Genomic DNA, 19,505 nt, shown 5'->3' on the forward strand with positions numbered 1-19,505 from the left:
GGTCTACAAGTGTTTACTTAAACTATAGTTAATTAGACGCTCTTCTAAAATTTTCCCTCTCCTCTTGCCTCCTTCTTTTTGTGAAAAAATTCTAATTCCGCTGAATCTGTTTGCACTCACAATCGTGAAGTGTTTCACTACCACAACTTCGAAATGTTTCACAAGTGTGTACTGAAACTATTTTGAATTAGACGCTTGACGCCATGATTGTATTATATTTCTCTCCTCCATTCACCATGGTTACCGCACATGCGCGCTTCACTCAGATGCGCATTCTGCAGCCGCGCATCAAAGTTCCATACATGACTGGAAGTTTTTCTCTACCAGTGTATGGGATTCTCCACGTGTATAGGATATTCAAAAGTAAGGGAAAATTGACATACTTCCTTATGGGAAAATTACGATTATTTTTTACAGCATTTTTAACCAGAATTTTTTGAGTGATAAAAAGAAAGAAATCCGCAGTAAACAGAAACTATTACTTTCTTAATCACTGTAGTATTTATTTACGTAAAACCAAAAAAAAAATCATGGCTCGTCAGCATATTCTTGACAATATTTCATATTAATATTGATCGATGGATCGTATCGACCCTATAAGAACATGAAGGGTTAAGTTATAATTGTTTTTAAATTGGCAAAAATATGCTTTTTTTTATTAAGTGCACACTTTTTTGAAAAAAGTGGATTGTTTCAAAATTTTACTTGTACATATTAAAACGTGATTTATGTTACACGTATGAATAATGAAGGTTTTGGATATTTAAAAATAAACATTGTTTAATGCCTAAACTTGTAAGTTTAAATACTTATTTGAAAATAAAACAAGGTTCTGTAGTTTAAGCTGCGTGTTTCATAATATTTGCAAAATAAATGTAAATGAACCTTTTCAAGTCAAAAAAGTCGTGCACTGACTGCATGCACTCCGACGTGACCTACGTCTCCTGTCGATGTGTCGATCCTTCTTGTTCTAGAATCTGGGATCGGAGAGGGTAATACAGACTATAAAAGTACCAACGGCAGAATGGCAGACGCTACTAGACCTAGGATCTCGAATCGCGCGATATGTAGTCAAAGTTAAAAATAATCCTTATTTCCTGTCTAATTAACGTGCGTTCATAATGAGACAAAGTGCAATTATTTCTGTTTTTTTAACATATGTGGTACGTTTTTCACTTTTAAGGTAGAGAAACCAGACGTGGATCAATTTTTTTAAGCTTTTAATTTATATACACAAATTTTGATTAATGAAAAATGTAATACCTAATGAATTATATAACAAATAATTTCGAACTTATTTGTACACTAAACATCACTGATCCACATTTGGTTCCTCTGCTTTATTCGGTAGAAAATATTTTTTAAATGCTTCAAAATTAAAAAAAAAGTTTTTAATGTGAAATGTGTTAACTGAAAAACTAAAAAAGACCCAATTTGGTGAATAGAGCAAAATTACATTTAAAAAACGTATAAAAATGAAAGCGGATTTAATGAAAATGGTACATTCAGGTGCTGTGCTCTTTGATCGTTATCACGACCGTGAAGGCGGATGTATTATCACCGAACCAAAAAGCACCACCCTTTGCTCGAGGATCGGGCGCATACGCGCTTCCACTTCCGCGCGAAGGAAAACCTAGCGTTATACAACAACCTGTCAAGCAGCCAGCCGGAAACGCTGAAAATGGAGTGCAGAGGGAAGACGTGACATCGTTTAAAAAAGTAGGGGATGAAACCATTCTTGTTGTCGAGGGCAGCTTAGGCTATAAAAGCCCAGAAGGCCTCGCAATTTCTGTCAAGTAAGTTTTACCAGGGGTTCTAGGTTTACTACCGACTACCCGAACTCTATTCTAAACATTTTTTCATTTAAATTAATACAAAATAAACAACAAATTAAAGCATTCAAATTGGAACTCTTGAATTTTAAACTTATAAAATTTAAGTTTAAAAGTTTCTTAATTCAAAAATTGTCTTTTCTAACGCTCCATAATTTACACGTATAAAATGGACGGTACAAGCAAATATATAAATCCTCATTAATATTTTCAGTTCTCTAAAATAAAGAATCAAGCAATGTACTTAAAAAATTTTCAAAATTATATTATTTTAAATAATTTTAAGCTGGACACATTAAAAATTCAAAAAAATATATTTTTTTAACTTAAAAGTTGTTAAATTATTTTCCTTAAATGGTTTAAGCATTCAGGAAAAGCTTAAATATTTTATTTTGAAATCTTGATAAATCTAGAAGTTGTTTTAAATTTTTCTAAATTAAAAAAAAAATTCAATTTTGTTGGATCTTTTAAAGATATACTAAAATTAATTAAATTTTTCTTACAAATTTTAGACAATCTTGCAAATTTGTAAGAGAAATCCTTAAATTTGAATTTATAAATAACCATAGAACACTTATTATTTGTATACAAAGTTAGAGTAATTTTAAGAGATATTTGGAAGTTTTGGAAAGATTTAAATTAAATTTAAAACTTGAAACTATTTCAAATAATTTAAACGAAGTGTGTTTACCGACAAAATTCGGCTATTCGTATAGAAATTTCCATGCCAATAACCACAGTTGAATTAAAAAAAAAAAGTAGACTTTTTCAGATTTTAAATCAAAAAAATTTTGAATCATTTTAAAATTTTGAAAGAGTTTAAAAGAATGAAAAAAATTGTTTTAAGATTCCTAGGAAAATTTAAAATGATTTTTCATTTTGAAAAATTATTGTGTTAGAAAATTTAAAAAGATTTTAAGCAATTCCCAAAATTACCAAAAAAATAAGGTAGAAGATTTTAAGGATTTTTTTCAATATGCAGGATTTTTCAAAAATTCTGGAAAAAATTTAATTAATTTTAAAAAATATATATAGAAGTTCTGAACAAAATGTTAACACATTTCCTTTAAATTGCTTGAAATCATTTCAAGTTTAGAATTAATTCTAAATCTTTTCGACACTTACAAATACCTCTTAAAATTACTTAAATTTTTTCTACAAATAATAAGTTTTCAATATTTATTTAATTCGAAATTTAACAATTTCACTTACGAATTATACATTTTTATTTATACATTTATATTTTAAATTAAATTATTATTTTATTTTTATTATCCTTATTATTAAATATTAAATTTAATTAAATTTTTTGATTGATTAAACATTAATTAAAAATTAAAATTGTAACGTTAAAAGTTTAAAAGTTCTTTGAAATTCTATAGATTCAAAGCTTTCTATGCAAAACAGTTTAGTTCATATTATATTCTTTTTATCAAGTAAAAAATTTCAAATGAAATGGTGTAAAATTGAATAATTTCAACTTAAACAATATTTTTACTTCAAAATAAAATTATCGGAATAAATAATCAGTTCTTTATACTTAAAGTACATATCCATTAAAAAAATTATTTATTTATTTATATTTACAGTTCATAAAATAAAACTTTTTTTTATCAACAATTTTCAACTTTCAATGGTTTTACATTTTAATTGTTTAAATATTGAAGATTGTACTTTAATTATTTAAAAACTTTGTTAAAATTGGACTTTGGTAGATTTTTCTCCTGAAAATTCGTAAAATTCCCGGTGAAGAAATAAATTCATTGTTATTTCCCGGTTTTCCGGTCCAGAGGCCACCCGGAAATTATTTAAATAATTATGTTGCTAAAAACAATAATGAATTGTTGAAACAATTTATTTAAACATATACTAAATGAGTATACATTATTATTTTATTTATTAGAAACAATTTGGATTTAAAAAAACCTTTAAAAATCATAACAAGCGCCAAAAACTCTAAAATCCCATTTTTTCACACTTTTTGCTCTTTCTGAATTTTTTCTTGCAATAGAAATTCACAAAGCCGAAATCCCGAAATGGCCGAGTTTTCGGGAGTTTAGTTTATAGTTATTGCTTTCCATACAATGAAAATTTCCAGTTTTTAATTCTTAGTAAAAAAAAAAACTATCAACTTGGGAAAATTTTTTGCGTCTCAAAAACTCATAGGGTACTGAGAGAGCGAGCCCAAGCGCTAAGGACGTCGCCGATGCCCGACTCGTATTTTAAACTGCTAAGCTAAGGTTACCCCCACCATTGCATACAGCGCTTTACCCCTCGCTTGCTCATTTACCCAATTGTCTAATAACTATTTATTTGTTAAAATTCTCTACCGCACAAAATTTCGCTGAATTAAAATCTCAAAAAATCTATTCAATGAATTCATGTAACGTGGAATTTACTATAACTATGAGTAATATTAAAGGGCGAGATATAATTCGAAGATTTAAATTTTTTGTATAATTTTAAATTTTAGTGAAGTTTGATATTGTGAAAAAAGTAATCAGTTGGTAATTAATTAATCAGTTTACAACATAAAAATCTAAGAACGATTATTTTCATTGATACATTAAAATAATTTCTACTTTATATTTTTATAAAAATTAGAATTATTAATAAAAATTTCAAATAATTTCAGAAAATTTAAAATATATTTTTCAAATTTGAACTCACATACTCGTCCCACAAACTCAAACAAGGTTACAAAAATGAAATAATTGAAATAAAGGTATTACAGAAATAAATGAGTTTTTATTATACAAATTTATGTTATCCAATTGGACAAAATTAAAGTTAAATCTGTATACCAAGATGGATGATACCACTTTTCACATGAAGAAAAAATAAAAATGTCTAATTTCTTTAGGTTGTAAACTCAAGTATAATTATAGATTTACTTCTTTTCTTAAATATTTTATGTTAAAAAGTCAAATTTAATTTTTTTGTTGTTGATAAAAAACGCAACTATCTTGTTTTTATTTTGTCTGTTTAATTTAAAAATTCATCTAGTTTTGTAGAAATTTCATTTTTCTTGGTTAGAAATTCAAATTTATTTTTCTAATATTCGTCTTTTTAATTCGAAAATTCATTTGTTTTAGTAGAAACTTCATATTTTTTACTCAATAAGGCATTTGTTTGATTCGAATTGATCTGTTTTGGTCAAAAATTCAACTATTTTGTTAAAAATTCGTTCTTTTTTATTTTAAAATTAATTTTTTTGACTAAAATTGTATTCGTATTTTTGCTAGAAAAATAATCTTGCTAGAAAATTAATTTCTTCCGAGAAAAATGTAAATAGTTTGTAGAAAATTCGTTGTGTTTTGGTTGACAATTAATCTTCTTGGAACATTGATTTTTAAACCTAAAATTTAACTATTTTCTTTAAGGTTGCACTTTTTTTTAGTTAGGTATTTGTTTTATTTTGCGAGGTTGATTAAGAGTTTTATGAAAAATTAAAATAAAAAGAGGTATTTAGAAATGAAAAAGAAAATCATAATAATTTAACATTTGAAAAGATTCCAACAAATTTTAAATGAAAATGTAGGTTTTAGAAGATTCTAAAACAACATTTTAAAGCTATTTAAGGATTTTTAAAGATTAAAGATAATGAAAAATTTTCTCAAGATTTCTGGAAAATTTTTCAATAATTTTTGTTCAGAAATTTTTTTTACGGAATAATTAAAAAAAAATGTAAAATAAAAACAAATTTGGAGTGATCCCAAAAATTGTGCAACAAAATATATATTTTTGAAGATGCTTAAATAAAACTTTAATGTTTTTTCACTGATTTTTTAAGTAACTGCCCAAAAATCTGTATTTGTTATATAAACTGTTCATAAACATTTAAATGGTTATACTGCACCAATTATTATCGAAGATATATTAAGGGTAATTAATTTTAAAATGAAAACGTTTAAAAAAAGTGAATAATATGTAAGATAGTGCCATTAGTCAATTTTCAAATAAGTACCATGTAAATTTTATAAATTTCAAATTATGTTTGCGTGAAAGTCAATTTCTTTAGAATCTTTATATGGTAAAATTATTTTATTTCAAACTAAAGGCATTAATATTTCAAGGTTTAAAGGTCTTCAAAACAAAATAAATTTCAATTCTACTCAGAGAGAAGTTTGGTAGAGCCGTTCACCCGGCACGTACAATTGTCGCGCCAATCACAAAGTGAATAGCGCCACTTCCGTTTTGTGGAACGGCTCCACTGATTCGGAAGAAACATTACCCCGAACAAGCCGAATCGTTTGATCAACAGTATAGTCGATACGTCTTGCGCACGCGGCGCTTGTGGCAACGTTCAGCGCTTGCGCATTTTAGAAAAATACAACACTAAATTCTTGGAGCGACTGATCTCTGTAAGTTCGGGGTAATGCGTGCACCGAAACCGGAGCGGACGTCACACCAAACCGAAATGCAGGGACTCTCCCTCAGCTGGCACGACGGTTTTACCTGAATTCTCTCCATGCAAACTTTCTAAATTAGAGTAATATATAGAAATTCTATGAATGAGCATTGAGAATGCAAAGGGATTATATTAAGTACAATGGTTACTAATTTTAAGATCCCAGGTATATCCTCTAATCCGACGCGAGATATACTGGATGAAGGCAACTGAGGGGTAGCAATGGTGGGGGTACACTCAAGTAGGTATAAATGCGAGTCGTTCGACGACCTAAGGACAAAGGACGCTATGGAATCCGGACGCTCAAATGCTGATCTATAATTTATTATCTCGGTTGATGGTATTTATTTTTATTAATAAAAGCAAATTTGTATTACAGCTACAAAGCAGATGAAAATGGAAACCATGCGAGTTTCAAGTTTGGAACGGGATTGCCGGGAAGTTCACCCTCTCGAGGATCGCAACCTGTCGGCGGAGGGGACAATAAGGGGGGTGTGAAGGGGGCAAATACAAAAAGTACCGGAGGCGGCAGTGGACCGAGTTCTTTCTTACCACCGGGTCAAAAGGGAAAAACCGAGGAGAGAAGTTACTTGCCTCCCAGCTAGGATAGACTCTATGTCCATACGATTATATCATATTTATTGTTATAATTTTTCAATAAAAGTTTTAGCGACATTGCTTCTTTATATTTTAAATCTATAGAACCTGCTTGAAATTGACAAATCTGGAGTTTAAAATTTGTATTATTTTTTCAACAGCATAACTTATTTTTTAGGATAGAAATTCCAAAAATTTTCTGCGCCGCAGGAATAAATTTGGTAACACAAAAATTCACTGAAATAATATAGAATTTGCATGAATTTTTTTATTCAAATTTTATTATATAAATATTTGATCATCGTATATTAAACCGGTATGACATATTTAATATTAGTCAAAAAAAATGCCAGTTTAATAAGATTCCTGACGCTTTTACAAATTAAATTAAAAATTAACTAAACATATCTAATATTTATTAACTTTATGTAAAGCTCAGTTTCGCAATTTCAGAGAGTAAAATTAGGATCCGCGATAAGTTGTGTAGCCAAAAGGACTGAGAAGAAGAGGGATGTGATAGTGATCCAGAGGATTTTCGATATCAAACACAATTTCTACAAAAGGATACATCGATTTAGTGCTTGTAGTTTCAAAATATTGTGAGACAAAGAAATGGACTTTGTATCTTCCTGAGGTGAAATTTTCAATCCCTACGAGATCGTTACACCGACCATCACCATTAGTTTCGCTGAAAAAAATTTCAAGACTCAACAATTTTCTAGCAAATTCCGAATGCAGTGAAACCTTTCAATAGCCCTTCCGAGAATCGATGCCGCGCCGCAGGTAGGTGTAACAGGAGCTGCGCGGGGTGCGCGGGATCTACATTTTTCACTCAAGCGTGAACAAAGAAAAGCGGAGCAGGCTTTAATGACTTAGTTCCCGCCTACCGTCAGCTCCAAAATCGGCGCTAATGAAGAGTTTCACTGTACTTTTTATTTCTTTTCGAAACTTTTCGAGATCTGCATCAGATTCTTTCTGAAAAGCTTCGATAAAAAATCTCTTAATTTCATTTATAATTGATTTACAAGCTATTTGTACTAGCTTGAATTTTTAGGTGCACATTTCTGAAAGAAACGGAAAGTTTCGGATAGAGATCTTGCACTTTTTTAGCAAGGTTAAAGGTTAAATTCAAAATATTTACGCCGATTTCGTGTTCATGTACACATTTATAAACAAAAATTTGCTATATATTTTTTAAGAATAATTTACATTTTCTTCTAATAATTAAGACTTTATTTTAAGGGACCATACTTTAATTACGTAACAGCTCAAAGGGGGGGGGGGGGTGAGACATTTTGCTAATAAATGTTTTTAATTGAATAATCAATTAATGAACTTGAAAATTGTCAAAATTATATTATTTTAAGCAATTTTCAGCTAAAAACATTAAAAATTGAAACATTAAGTTTTTAAGCAGCCTTGAAAAGCTTCCAAATTTTACAACAAAATCTTGAGAAATACACAAATTATTTAAAATTTTTTCGAATTTAAAATTATTTTCGAAATTTTTAAAATCTTCTAAACATCTTTTGAAATGAATCGAATTTTTCTTCCATTTTTTAGAAAATCTTGCTTACTATCTGTAGAAAATATTCGAATCATTTTAAGTTTTAAAAAGATTCAAAATTTGAAATTATTTCAAATAATTTAAACGCGGTGTATGTACCGACAAAATTCGGCTATTCGCACCAAAATTTCGGTACTAATAGCCACAGTCTACTTTTTTAAAAATGTTGATTTTTGCATATTGCACAAAAAACTTAAGGATCTTTTTAAGAATTGTGAAAGACTTTAAAAGAATAAAAATATTTTCTTAAGATGCCTAGGAAAATTAAAAACGATTTTCCATGTTATAAAATTATTTAAATATTTTAAAAGTTTTTCAAAATTGTCAAAAAAGAATCGGGAAGATTTGAAGGAAATCTTTTAAAATTTACAGGATTTTTTGAAAATGGTAGGACATTCGATTCATTTTAAAAGATATGTATTGCATTTTTCCTAAAATTTTTAGAAAATCCAGGAAATTAAAAAAAATGCTTTATAATATTCTTTTAAAATAATTATTCAAGATGAAAAATTACTTTCTGTTTTCCTGGGACTCTTAAGATAATATTTGTTATTCTTTTGAAGCCTTTCACAAATATTAAAACCCTTTTAAATTTTTTACTTGAAATCTACAAAAATCTACATTTTATTTTTTGAAAAATTCGGGCTTTTGAAACTAATATGGGGTTTTAAAAGGGAAAAGCCCTATTTTCAAAAAAAAAAAAAAAAATGAAAAAACAAGTAGTTGTTATAAATTACAACTATTTTTTCTCGAAAAATTGTTTTTTTGATTTAAAAATTTACCTCTTTCAATAGAATCTTTTTTTTTTAATGCAAATATTTGATTGAAAATTCGATTGATTAGCAGAAAATTAACTTATTGTTTACAATTATTATTTTTGTGTTGAAAAGTGAACTGGAATCTTCTTTGGGTGAAAATTTAACTATTTTTTTAAAGTTATTTTTTTAACTCATCTGTTTTAGAAGAAATTTGATCTTTCTTGAGTGAAATGCAACTTACTGTTTGAAAATTAAACTATTTTGTTAAAAATTCAATTGCTTTTTTTAACATTTATTTATTTGGTAAGAAATTTCCTTTTTTTTTTTAAATTTATATTTTGGTGTTGAAAAATGAACTGAAATCTTTTCTGGATGAAAGTTCAAATGATAAAAAAATTTTGTCGTTTTTTTTTTCTGAAATTCATCTGTTATACTACAAACTTCATCTTGCTTGGATAAAAATGCAACAATCTGGTAGAGAATTGAACTATTTTGTTAAAAAATCATCCTTTTTCTTTGAAAAAATTCGTTTTTTAAATATAAAATTAAGTTTTTTCGTAAAAACTTATTTTTTGTTGAAAAATTCATGTTTTGATAGTGAAAAGTCAACCTGAGTCTTTTTTGGATGAAAATTCCACTATCTTTTTGAAAAAAAAATAAATAAAACTTGATCCCTTTTAAGAGAAATTTAATCTGTTTTTTAATACAAATGGAACTATTCGGTAAAGAATTCAATAATTTGGTTAAAAAATCGTCTTTTCAGATTGACAATTCAATTTTTTTCGTAGAAATTTATTTCTTTTTTAAAAATTCATATTTTGATCGTGAAAAGTTAACTGAAATCTTTCTTAACCGAAAATTCAACTATTGTTTTTGACAATTTATCGCTCTGATTTAAAAATTCATCTGAGTAGTAATATCATTTTTTAAAGTGAAAATGCATCTTTTTGGCCCAAAATTATTTTTTACTTGAGTATTCAACTATTTTGTTTGAAAGATTTGATTAAATCACTTTGTCAAGAAATTTATCTTCTTCTTCACGATTCATATTTTTAGTTGAAAATTCGTCTCATTGTTAAAATTTTTTTTATTGAACGTTGGAAATTTAATTGATTAGACAAAAATTCTTTTTTTGTTCAAAATTTTTTTTTAACTGAAAATTTAATTTTTCTATTTTTTAAGGATCTTTTTAGTTGAAAGTTCTCCCTTTTTGGTAAAAAAATAATTTTCTTGGTTTAAAATTCTACGTTTATTGGGTAAAATTGCATCCGTTTCGTGGAAAATTAATTTTTCGCTGAAGTCATATTTTAGCTTGAAAATTCAATTTTTGTAGTAAAAATTCGTTTTTAGCCTTGAAGGTTCAACAATTTAGATAAACTTTCATTTCTTTCTTGGGCAAAAAATCTATTTATTGAAATTTCGTGTTTTGGGTTTTAAAAACCTCTTTTTGCATAAATATCTTTTTTTTATTGAAATATAATCGGTGACACTTTTTTTGTTGGGGGTTTTTTTTTAGGTTTAAAATTCAACTAAGATTTTCAAAATTAAATTATTTTGCTGAACATTCAAGTATTTTGTTAAAAATTCATCTTTTATAGTGGAAATTTTGTTTTTTTTCTTTAAAATAAATGAATAAATTGCAAAATTTGAAATATATATCCGAAGTTAATCAAAGAAAAATCAGGGAATTTTGAAAATGATCTCGCACATCTTGCCTAATTCTAATAATATTTTTATTATCAAACCAAATTTCTTATTAAAATTTTAATAAAACTTTTCTGGAAAGTAAAAATTCCGTACAATTAAAAAATAGGGGGCCGTTACGTAATTTAAATAAGGCCCCTAAGTAGTTATTGCAGATATTTTTGATAGAAATAATATCAACAGTTTTAATGTTTATTTGGTTCTTTTTATTGATTTTTTTTTCAGTAAAAAATAAGTAATTCCTCACCTCTTTTTCAGCAGAGTCCACTGTTGATCAACAAATTGAAACAAACTCACAGGCAAGTTTGCGGCCGGTTTGCCGCTGCTCGTATCGAGCACATGAGAAGTGATCGGAGCTTTCTGAGGGACAATCTGCAAATACGAACTCATCAATCGCAACAATAACAATCTGTAAATTCATTTGTGGCAACAGTTTCTTTATTAAAATCTATCACTCGAAATTTAAACTAAAAGAAAAGCGGCAATTCTTATTAAACAATTAAATTTAAGGTTTGAAAGGTTAATTTTGAAGAATAAAAAGAGAAATTATTACCGACTTATCAGTCATAATGAAGCACTTGAACGGCTAGACGGACGCTAATGACCGACCAACTGACTGACTACTTTTACTCAACAAATGTCGACCATGATCTTATCTGCTGAAGCCACAGTGGCGCAAAGCCGTAAACCAACACACGTTGAGAAAATATCACGTGACTTACTGTCACGTCACCACTGATCGGCTGCTGATAATTTTTTATCATAAAACTTTCTTATATCTGCTAGACGAGTCATTATTATTTATGCCTAAAAACCTCATTTTAGTGCAATTATTTTTTTTTAAATTTACACAATCTTTTCAAAATTTCGAAACTGTAAAGTACTGCAGAAAAAAAAATAAAATATACAAAAACTTGGCACTGTTGGATACAACAGAGTTCGAAAAGTGGATAAAAATTAGCCTAAAAAATGAATATACATAATTATGTTTTTGGAAGCTGGAGGTTTAATTATACTTTTCAAGGATGTATAATAATTCAGTGGCGTCACTCTAAAGCGAAAAAAAGTGGGTAAATTTGATATTTGATTAAAGAATTTAACACGTAGGTTTATGGCACTTGTTAAATTTATATAAGTTTTTCTCGAGAAGCGTTACATAAGCGACCAAAATTGTCAGTCCCACTCAACCGACAAATTTTTATTTCGGAAACGCTTCTGTCTTTCTTATAATAATTCGAAAACCAGTAAATATTTTACTACAGTTTTGATCCAATTTGAAAGAAGAGATTTTAAAATTAAATCTTAAATTGCATGGTGGGTATAAAACACCCCAAGCAATTTTCAAACACTTATAAACCATACTTAATTTGAAAAAATTCAGCAAGTGTCGCCATCTAGCTTTATTTGAAGACACTAACTGTAAGTAAAGTCGTTTAGCGTACTGCGGCTGCTGAAAATGGAGGTAAAAAAAATGGGGTATCTGACACCCAGTGTGTATATATATATTTTTTTATTTCATACTTTTTTTCTTTGTAGACGGCTTATAACTTACGGCCACAACAAAGATACTCAATTTTTATAATAATAAATCGATTTAAAAGCAAAAAATCTGATACATAATTTTATCATAAAATTGACTTTTCAACTGTGCAAAGAAATATCTTTTTTAAAAGCACTCATGTTACAATATTTTCTTATGAAAGTGCACTATTTCAAAAGTAGTCATAAATTTTCAGGTTAAAATCATTAAAATTGCGTGAGTTATGACTTTTTAAGTAAAAAACCCCATGAAATAAATAAATGGCTATAAAATCAACGTTACCTTATGAAAGATATCTTAAACTATATAGGATAATTTGATTGTAACAAAATATTCAATAGGGGTTAAATAATACATGATTAAATACGCTAGGGTATGAAACACCCACGATGCACTTTACCGTGATTTTTACCATATAAGCACTTTGAGGGTTAAATTGGAAGAATTATCGAGTTTCGGAATCTGGAGTTCTAATTATACTTTTCAAGTAGAAATTAAGAACGTTTTCAGATGCATTTCTGTGAACAAAGTACTTGTGTTCCGGAAATGGGTAAATTTAATTTTTTAACAAAAAATGTAACACGTTTATGGCACTTGTAAAATTTAGATGCATTTTTTTCGAAGAGTTACATAGTCCCGAACAGAATTGTCAGTCCCACTCTACCAGGGTGGCTATTTGGCGGACGACTTCAAATTTCCGGTAATTTCCCGGGTTTTCGCAATCAAGTTTTTCCATTTTTCCGGTGAAACAAAAGGAACATATAAATATGTGTCGCAAAATGCAAACATTTATTGAAATTACAACATTTAATAAAAACCTCTTTGAACACAATAGAGCAAAAAAATGCAAAATAAATGAATTTTCAAATAAAATTATACATCTTCAACTGTAATAGTGAAATTTTGAACCAAACAAAAGAATTTTCAGGTAAAATTATTAATATTTAACTAAAATACTTGCATTTTTAACCAAAAAGATGAATTTTTAAATAATAAGATTAATTTTCCAAACAAAAAGATTAACTTTCAAAACAAATTTTCAATTTTCAATTAAAGAAGACAAATTTTCAAAGCAAATAATTGAATTTTGACCTGAAAAAGAATGAATTCAGTTGATTCTCGACAAAAGAGTTTATTTTTTAACCAAGTAAATTTATTTCTAATCTAAGAGATGCATTTTCAAATCAAATGATGAATATTAAACTCGAAAATTTAGATTTAAAAAAAAATATAAGAATTTTCAAACAAGGAGATTAACTTTTAAAGAAAAAAATCATTTTCTAACAAAAAATTCGAGTTTTTTACGAAAATTTTTTTTTTTACAAAAGTACGCAAATTTTCAATGAAATAAATGAATTTTTAATAATAATAAAAAAATTACATCCAAACTGTTAAATTTTTAACAAGATAAGATCAATTTTCCACCAAAAAGATGAAATTTTCAACCATAAAGATAAATTTTTTACAAAAAAAGACGAATTTTCAAATTAGAAAATTAATCTTTCGACAAAAAATTGAATAATTAAATTTTCAGTAAAAAAAATACACAAGCAAAAAAAAGACCTTAACTAAAATTGTGGGATATTCAATTGGAAGACTATTTTCATTTTCAGCTTAAGAAAACAATTATTTTCAATAAAAAAAGAAACAAATTTTCGAGAAAACATCTAATTTTTCAATCAAAGAATTTAATTTTTAATTAAAATAAATTTTCAATAAAAAAATGTATTCTCAACAAAAGAGTTTATTTTTTAACCAAGTAAATTTATTTCTGACCGGAGAGATGAATTTTTAATTTTAAAGATGAATATTTAACTAGAAAATTTTAATTTTTTAACAGAAGTAAGAATGTTTTGAACAAGAAGATTAACTTTTCTATAAAAAAATCATTTTATACTAAAAAAAATTGCACGAAAAGTTTTTTTTACCAAAATACGAGAATTTTCAAAGAAATTAATTTTTAATAATAAAAAAAAATGTACATCCAAATTTTTAACAAGAGATCAATTTTCCACTCATAATTGAACGGTTAAATTTGCAGCTGAAAAAAATTAATTTTCAACCATAAAGATTAATTTTTTTTACAAAAAAAGACGAATTTTCAATTTAGAAAATTAATCTTTCAACAAAAAATTGAATTATTAAATTTTCAGTAAAAAAAAATGAATGCGCAAGTAATAAAGTGAACTTTTAACTAAATTATGGAATAACTGAACAACAGAACAAATGCATTTTTAATGAAAAAAGGCAAATTTACATCCAAATTATTCAATTTTGAACACGAAAAGGTCCATTTTCCAACCTCTAATCCAATTCAATCCAATAGAATCCGTTCTAATCCAATTCTTGATAAATCTTCAATCAGAATAGTTGAACTTTATATCAAAAAGATTAAATTTTGAACTATAAACATCAATTTTTTAACAAAACAGAAGAATTTCCCACAAATTACATGAATTTTCGAGAAATAAAAATGGTTTATGCATCAATTTTCAACCAAACAGTTGAATTTTTAACCAAAAATAGAATGGTTACATTTTCTGTTAAAAATCTCATTCTTACCCAACAAAAAAAAAAGAATTCTTAAAAAAATAGTTAAATTTTTAGTTGAAAAATTGATTTTCAAGAAAGAAGTTAAATTTGTAAAAAGAGATGAATTTTCAATTTTAAAATGACGAATCTTTCAACAACAAAAAATTAATTTTTAAACAAAAGGTTTAGCTTTGAAACACAAATAAGTTGAATTTTCATTAAAGAAGGCAAATTCCTAACGAAAAATGTGAAAAAAAAATGATATTATAATTCAGAAATATTTTCTGTTGAAAATACTATTTCTACTTTGAAAATTGATTGAAGTAGTCTCTCTTTCTAAAATTTGGAAGTAGAAATTTCTGAATTAAGACCTATTTTTCACTTGGATCGGATTTTTCAAACTCCTTTCTTCTAAATCTCAGTTTTAATTCTTTTAGAAAATTCCCGTTTCATGTCAAAAAATCCTTATTCCATGTGAAATTATAATAAATAAGTAGAAATAATTTTTCCAAATTGATCAAAACTTTTAAGATAAGAAAAAATTTAACCTGCTCCACCGACTAATTTTCATCTTCGAAGCGCATCCACATTTTTCATATAATATTTCGGGAACCAGTAAATATTTCATTATATTCCTGGTCCCATTTTAGAGAGGAAATTTCAAACTTAAAAGCTCAATTGAATAAGCTTTCTGACAGTGAAAAAAAATCTTTTTAATCTAATTTCTCGGTGAGATCCAGGAAAAAAGATAGGCACGTTCTTTTTCATTTTCAAAGGGGCTCCTGGAAAATTTTTCGGGACTTTCCACTTTTGCAGTGACGCCACTGATGTAGCTAATGAATAAATTGTGAAGAAAAAAGGAGCTCATCTGTCAGATCCACGGTAAGTCGTGTAACCGAAGGGACTCAATAAAATCGGAATATGATAAGCAACGACGGGGTTCTTCACGTCGAAGACGATCTCGATAAAGGGGTACAAAGTTTCTGTTTTTCTCAGCGAAAAATATTTGTCCACGTCGAAATGGAGCTTGTAGCGGCCTGTCGTCAGGGCATTTTTTTCGCTGTTGATCAGATCGCCACATCGGCCAGCACTCGAGGTATTGCTGCAAACAAATCCATTTTCATTATAATTCACAGCCAGAATTTAGGGTGGCCGTTTTAATCAAAGAAAACAAAAATTCCCGGTTCGCAAACACTTTTTTAAGGCCAAAGAAACTTAAAAATCTAAATATGAAGCCAACAATTTGTTCATTTGAAGTAAACAAAATTGAACTGCAAATTAAAACACTCAAAGTCGAACTCTTGAATTTCAAACTTTTAAAAGTGAAGTTTTAAGTTTTAAGTTATCACTTTTAGTTCTATATATTGAAGAATCAATCAATGAATTTAAAAATATTCAAAATTCCAACATTTTAAGCAATTCACTCCTCAAAGGGTACACTGGTGCGAATTCGCACCCGACAATTTTTCACTTTGTTGGTATGTACGCAAACACAGCTGCAGCGGACTATCACCACAAATATTAAATATATACGTTAAATATGTGTGATATATGCTAGTTGTTTATTATATGTTCAATATATTCAATAATTAATGTTAACATTGCAAAGAAAAATTCGCACTAGTGTACTGTTTATGTATGCTGAGTTGGAGTGTACTGTTTGAGGGTTAACATTTTAATTCCAGCTCAGAATTGGTTAAAAATTGAAAATTCTCTGTTTCAATTCCGAATTTCATCCCTTTTCGAAAATTCTCCGTTTCAACTAAGAATTAGAATTTTTGTAAAAATCCCTGTTGCAATTCATAATTTTAATTATTTTTCGAAAATATTCCGTTTCAACTTGGAATTAGAATTCATTATTTAAAAAAATTCCCTGTTAAAGCTCGGAATTTATTTAAATTTTTACAATGTCCATTTCCAAGAAAAATTATAATTCTTTTGGATAAATACCAGTTTTAACTCAGAATTAATTAAAATTCGAAAATTTCTTGCTTCAACTCAGAATTATAATTCTTTGGAAAAATTTCCTCTTCCAATTCAGAATTTTGTTCTTTTTCGAAAATTTCTAGTACTCGACTCGGAATTTGTTAAAATTTGAAAATTCCCAGTTCCAACTCAGAATAATTATTATTCTGGATACATTCCAGTTCCAACTGAAAATTGGTTAAAAAATAAAAATGCCCTGTTCCAATTCCGAATTTTATTCCTTTTCAAAAATTCTCCGTTTCAACTAAGAATTAGAATTTTTGTGTAAAATATCCTGTTCCAATTCATAATTCTAATTTTGTTCGAAAATATTTCGCTTCAACTTGGAATTAGAATTCATTATTTAAAAAAATTCCCTGTTAAAGCTCGGAATTTATTTAAATTTTTACAATGTCCATTTCCAAGAAAAGTTACAATTCTTTTGGATAAATAACAGTTTCAACTCAGGATTGATTAAAATTCGAAAAACTCCTGCTTCAACTCAGAATCAGAATTCTTTAGAAAAATTTCCTGTTCCAATTCCGAATTTTATTCCTTTTCGAAAATTCTGTTTCAACTAAAAATTAGTTGTTTTTTTTTTGTAAAATTCCCTGTTCCAATTCACAATTTTATTTTTTTTCGAAAATATCCCGATCCAACTTGAAATTAGAATTCATTCTTTAAAAAAAATCCCTGTTCCAGCTCTGAATTTATCTAAATTTTTATAATGTCCATTTCCAAAAACAGTTATAATTCTTTTGAATGAATACCAGTTTCAACTCAGAATTGATTAAAATTCGGAAATTTCTTGCTTCAACTCAAAATTAGAATTCGTTTGAAAAATTTTTTATTCCAATTCCGAATTTTATTCCTTTTAAAAATCCTCCGTTTCAACTAAGAATTAACTAATTAATTAAGTTTTAACTCAGAATTGATTAAAATTTTTAAATTCCCAGCATCAACTCAAAATTAGAATTCGTTTGAAAAATTTTCTATCTCAATTCCGAATTTTATTCCTTTTCAAAAATTCTCCGTTTCAACTAAAAATTAGATTTTTTGGTAAAATTCCCTGTTCCAACTTAAAATTAGAATTCATTTTTTTTTTTAAAATCCCTGTTCCAGCTCTGAATTTATATAAATTTAAAAAGTCCCTATTCCAGGAAAAGTTATAATTCTTTTGAATGAATACCAGTTTCAACTCAGAATTGATTAAAATTCGAAATTTTCCTGCTTCAACTCAGAATTAGAATTCTTTAGAAAAATTTCTTGTTCCAATTCCGAATTTAAGTCGTTTTCAAAAATTTTCCGTTTCAACCATGATCCAACAAACCATAGTCCCGCCAATTCGATGCTCAAATACGTTCGACTTTCAATCTAGAATTATATTTTTGTTTGAAAAATTTAATTTTCCATTGAAAAATGTTATTTTCTCGGATAAATTATTGTTCCAACTCAAAATTGGTTAAAAAATAAAAATGCCCTGTTCCAATTCCGAATTTTATTCCTTTTTGAAAATTCTCCATTTCAACTAAGAATTAGAATTTTTTGTAAACTTCCGTGTTCCAATTCATAATTTTAATTTTATTTCGAAAATACCTCCTTTCAACCCAGAATTATATTTTTGTTTGAAAACATCTTTTCCATTGAAAATTATTATTTTCCATTGAAAATTATTATTTTCCTGGATAAACTCTTTTTCCAACTCAAAATTGATTAAAAATTAAAAATGCCCTGTTCAAATCCGGAATTTTATTCCTTTTTGAAAATTCTCCGTTTCAACTAAAAATCAAAATTTGTCTGGCAAATTTGCTGTTCCAATTCATAATTTGAATTTTTTTCGAAAATATCCTTTTGCAACTTGGAATTAGAATTAATTATTCAGAAAAATTCTCTGTTAATTTTTTTTTCTTTTAATTTAAAAAGTCCCTGTTACAGGAAAAATATCATTGTTTTGGATAAATACCATATTTGAGAGTGAAATAATATTTGAAATTTAATAAAATAATTTAATTATGAATATATTAATTTAAAGTTATTTTCAACTTAAAAATAGTTGATAAAGTTTCAATCTAGTATCTATATTTGTTTAACTAATAATATTTTCCAACTGAAACTCATTCGAATCGTCTTGTGAAATCAATTATAATTCGCTTTTAAAATCTTAAAGTACAGTTCAATTTTAATAATAATTAACGATTTCAAATTTATTTTTAAAACTGAATTCTAAACTTCTTTAAATTAAAATTTACGCTTAAAAATTAAAACTGGAAAATTTTTTAACTGCAACATTTTCAAATTACGCATTCTAAACTGACTAATATATTAATTAAAAAAGACAAAAATTGAACTAATTATTTACTCTGAAATTTCTTTAAAATGAAAATAAAAATATTTTCGGACTATCCATTCTAAATTGAATGTTATAATTTAAAAAAAACTTAAATTAATTGTTTAAAAAACTATTGAAATCGAATTTGGATAAATTTTTTCGGAAAAGGGGGAGAGTCGGTAAGGCCGGTTTTTGGCCTAATTTATTTTTGGACCAAAAAATCTGAAAAAATCATGGTCGATTGCACGCTAAACGGACTACCCCCCCAGC

At 27.2% G+C, this 19,505-nt stretch overlaps 3 protein-coding genes across 3 annotated transcripts in view; 1 reads left to right on the top strand and 2 right to left on the bottom strand.

Annotated features, from left to right (window-relative positions):
• The first annotated feature begins 1,058 nt into the window (after positions 1-1,058).
• On the top strand, positions 1,059-6,904 carry LOC117177101. Its single transcript, XM_033367592.1, has 3 exons — positions 1,059-1,163; positions 1,510-1,796; positions 6,623-6,904. The coding sequence occupies exons 1-3, from the start codon at positions 1,122-1,124 to the stop codon at positions 6,846-6,848; spliced, it is 555 nt and encodes a 184-aa protein (XP_033223483.1). The 5' UTR covers positions 1,059-1,121; the 3' UTR covers positions 6,849-6,904.
• A 189-nt stretch (positions 6,905-7,093) lies between these two features.
• Positions 7,094-13,268, bottom strand: LOC117177394 (5-hydroxyisourate hydrolase-like). Its single transcript, XM_033368049.1, has 3 exons — positions 11,423-13,268; positions 11,117-11,241; positions 7,094-7,528 (listed from the first exon to the last, which is right to left on the bottom strand). The coding sequence occupies exons 1-3, from the start codon at positions 11,435-11,437 to the stop codon at positions 7,303-7,305; spliced, it is 366 nt and encodes a 121-aa protein (XP_033223940.1). The 5' UTR covers positions 11,438-13,268; the 3' UTR covers positions 7,094-7,302.
• Positions 13,269-15,227: 1,959 nt separating this feature from the next.
• LOC117175871 overlaps positions 15,228-19,505 on the bottom strand; it is a 25,122-nt gene continuing 20,844 nt past the window's right edge. The window contains exon 7 of the mRNA XM_033365673.1: positions 15,228-16,043. Coding sequence (XP_033221564.1) covers positions 15,806-16,043 — 238 coding nt within the window. The 3' untranslated portion in view covers positions 15,228-15,805. The remainder of the gene's footprint in view (positions 16,044-19,505) is intronic.

This window comes from Belonocnema kinseyi, chromosome 7, assembly GCF_010883055.1.
Source record: "Belonocnema kinseyi isolate 2016_QV_RU_SX_M_011 chromosome 7, B_treatae_v1, whole genome shotgun sequence".
NCBI lineage: Eukaryota > Metazoa > Arthropoda > Insecta > Hymenoptera > Cynipidae > Belonocnema > Belonocnema kinseyi.

What these genes read in the sequence shown, in the direction of transcription:
- LOC117177394 (XM_033368049.1), bottom strand. An exon ending in TGGACTCTGCTGAAAAAGAG is followed by an intron (nt 7,529 to 11,116) that starts GTGAGGAATTAC and finishes AATTTTTTTCAG; the next exon opens with CGAAACTAATGGTGATGGTC.
- LOC117177101 (XM_033367592.1), top strand. Translation starts at nt 1,122, where the DNA reads ATGAGACAAAGTGCAATTATTTCTGTTTTTTTAACATATGTG. An exon ending in CTGTTTTTTTAACATATGTG is followed by an intron (nt 1,164 to 1,509) that starts GTACGTTTTTCA and finishes TGGTACATTCAG; the next exon opens with GTGCTGTGCTCTTTGATCGT. An exon ending in GGCCTCGCAATTTCTGTCAA is followed by an intron (nt 1,797 to 6,622) that starts GTAAGTTTTACC and finishes TTTGTATTACAG; the next exon opens with CTACAAAGCAGATGAAAATG.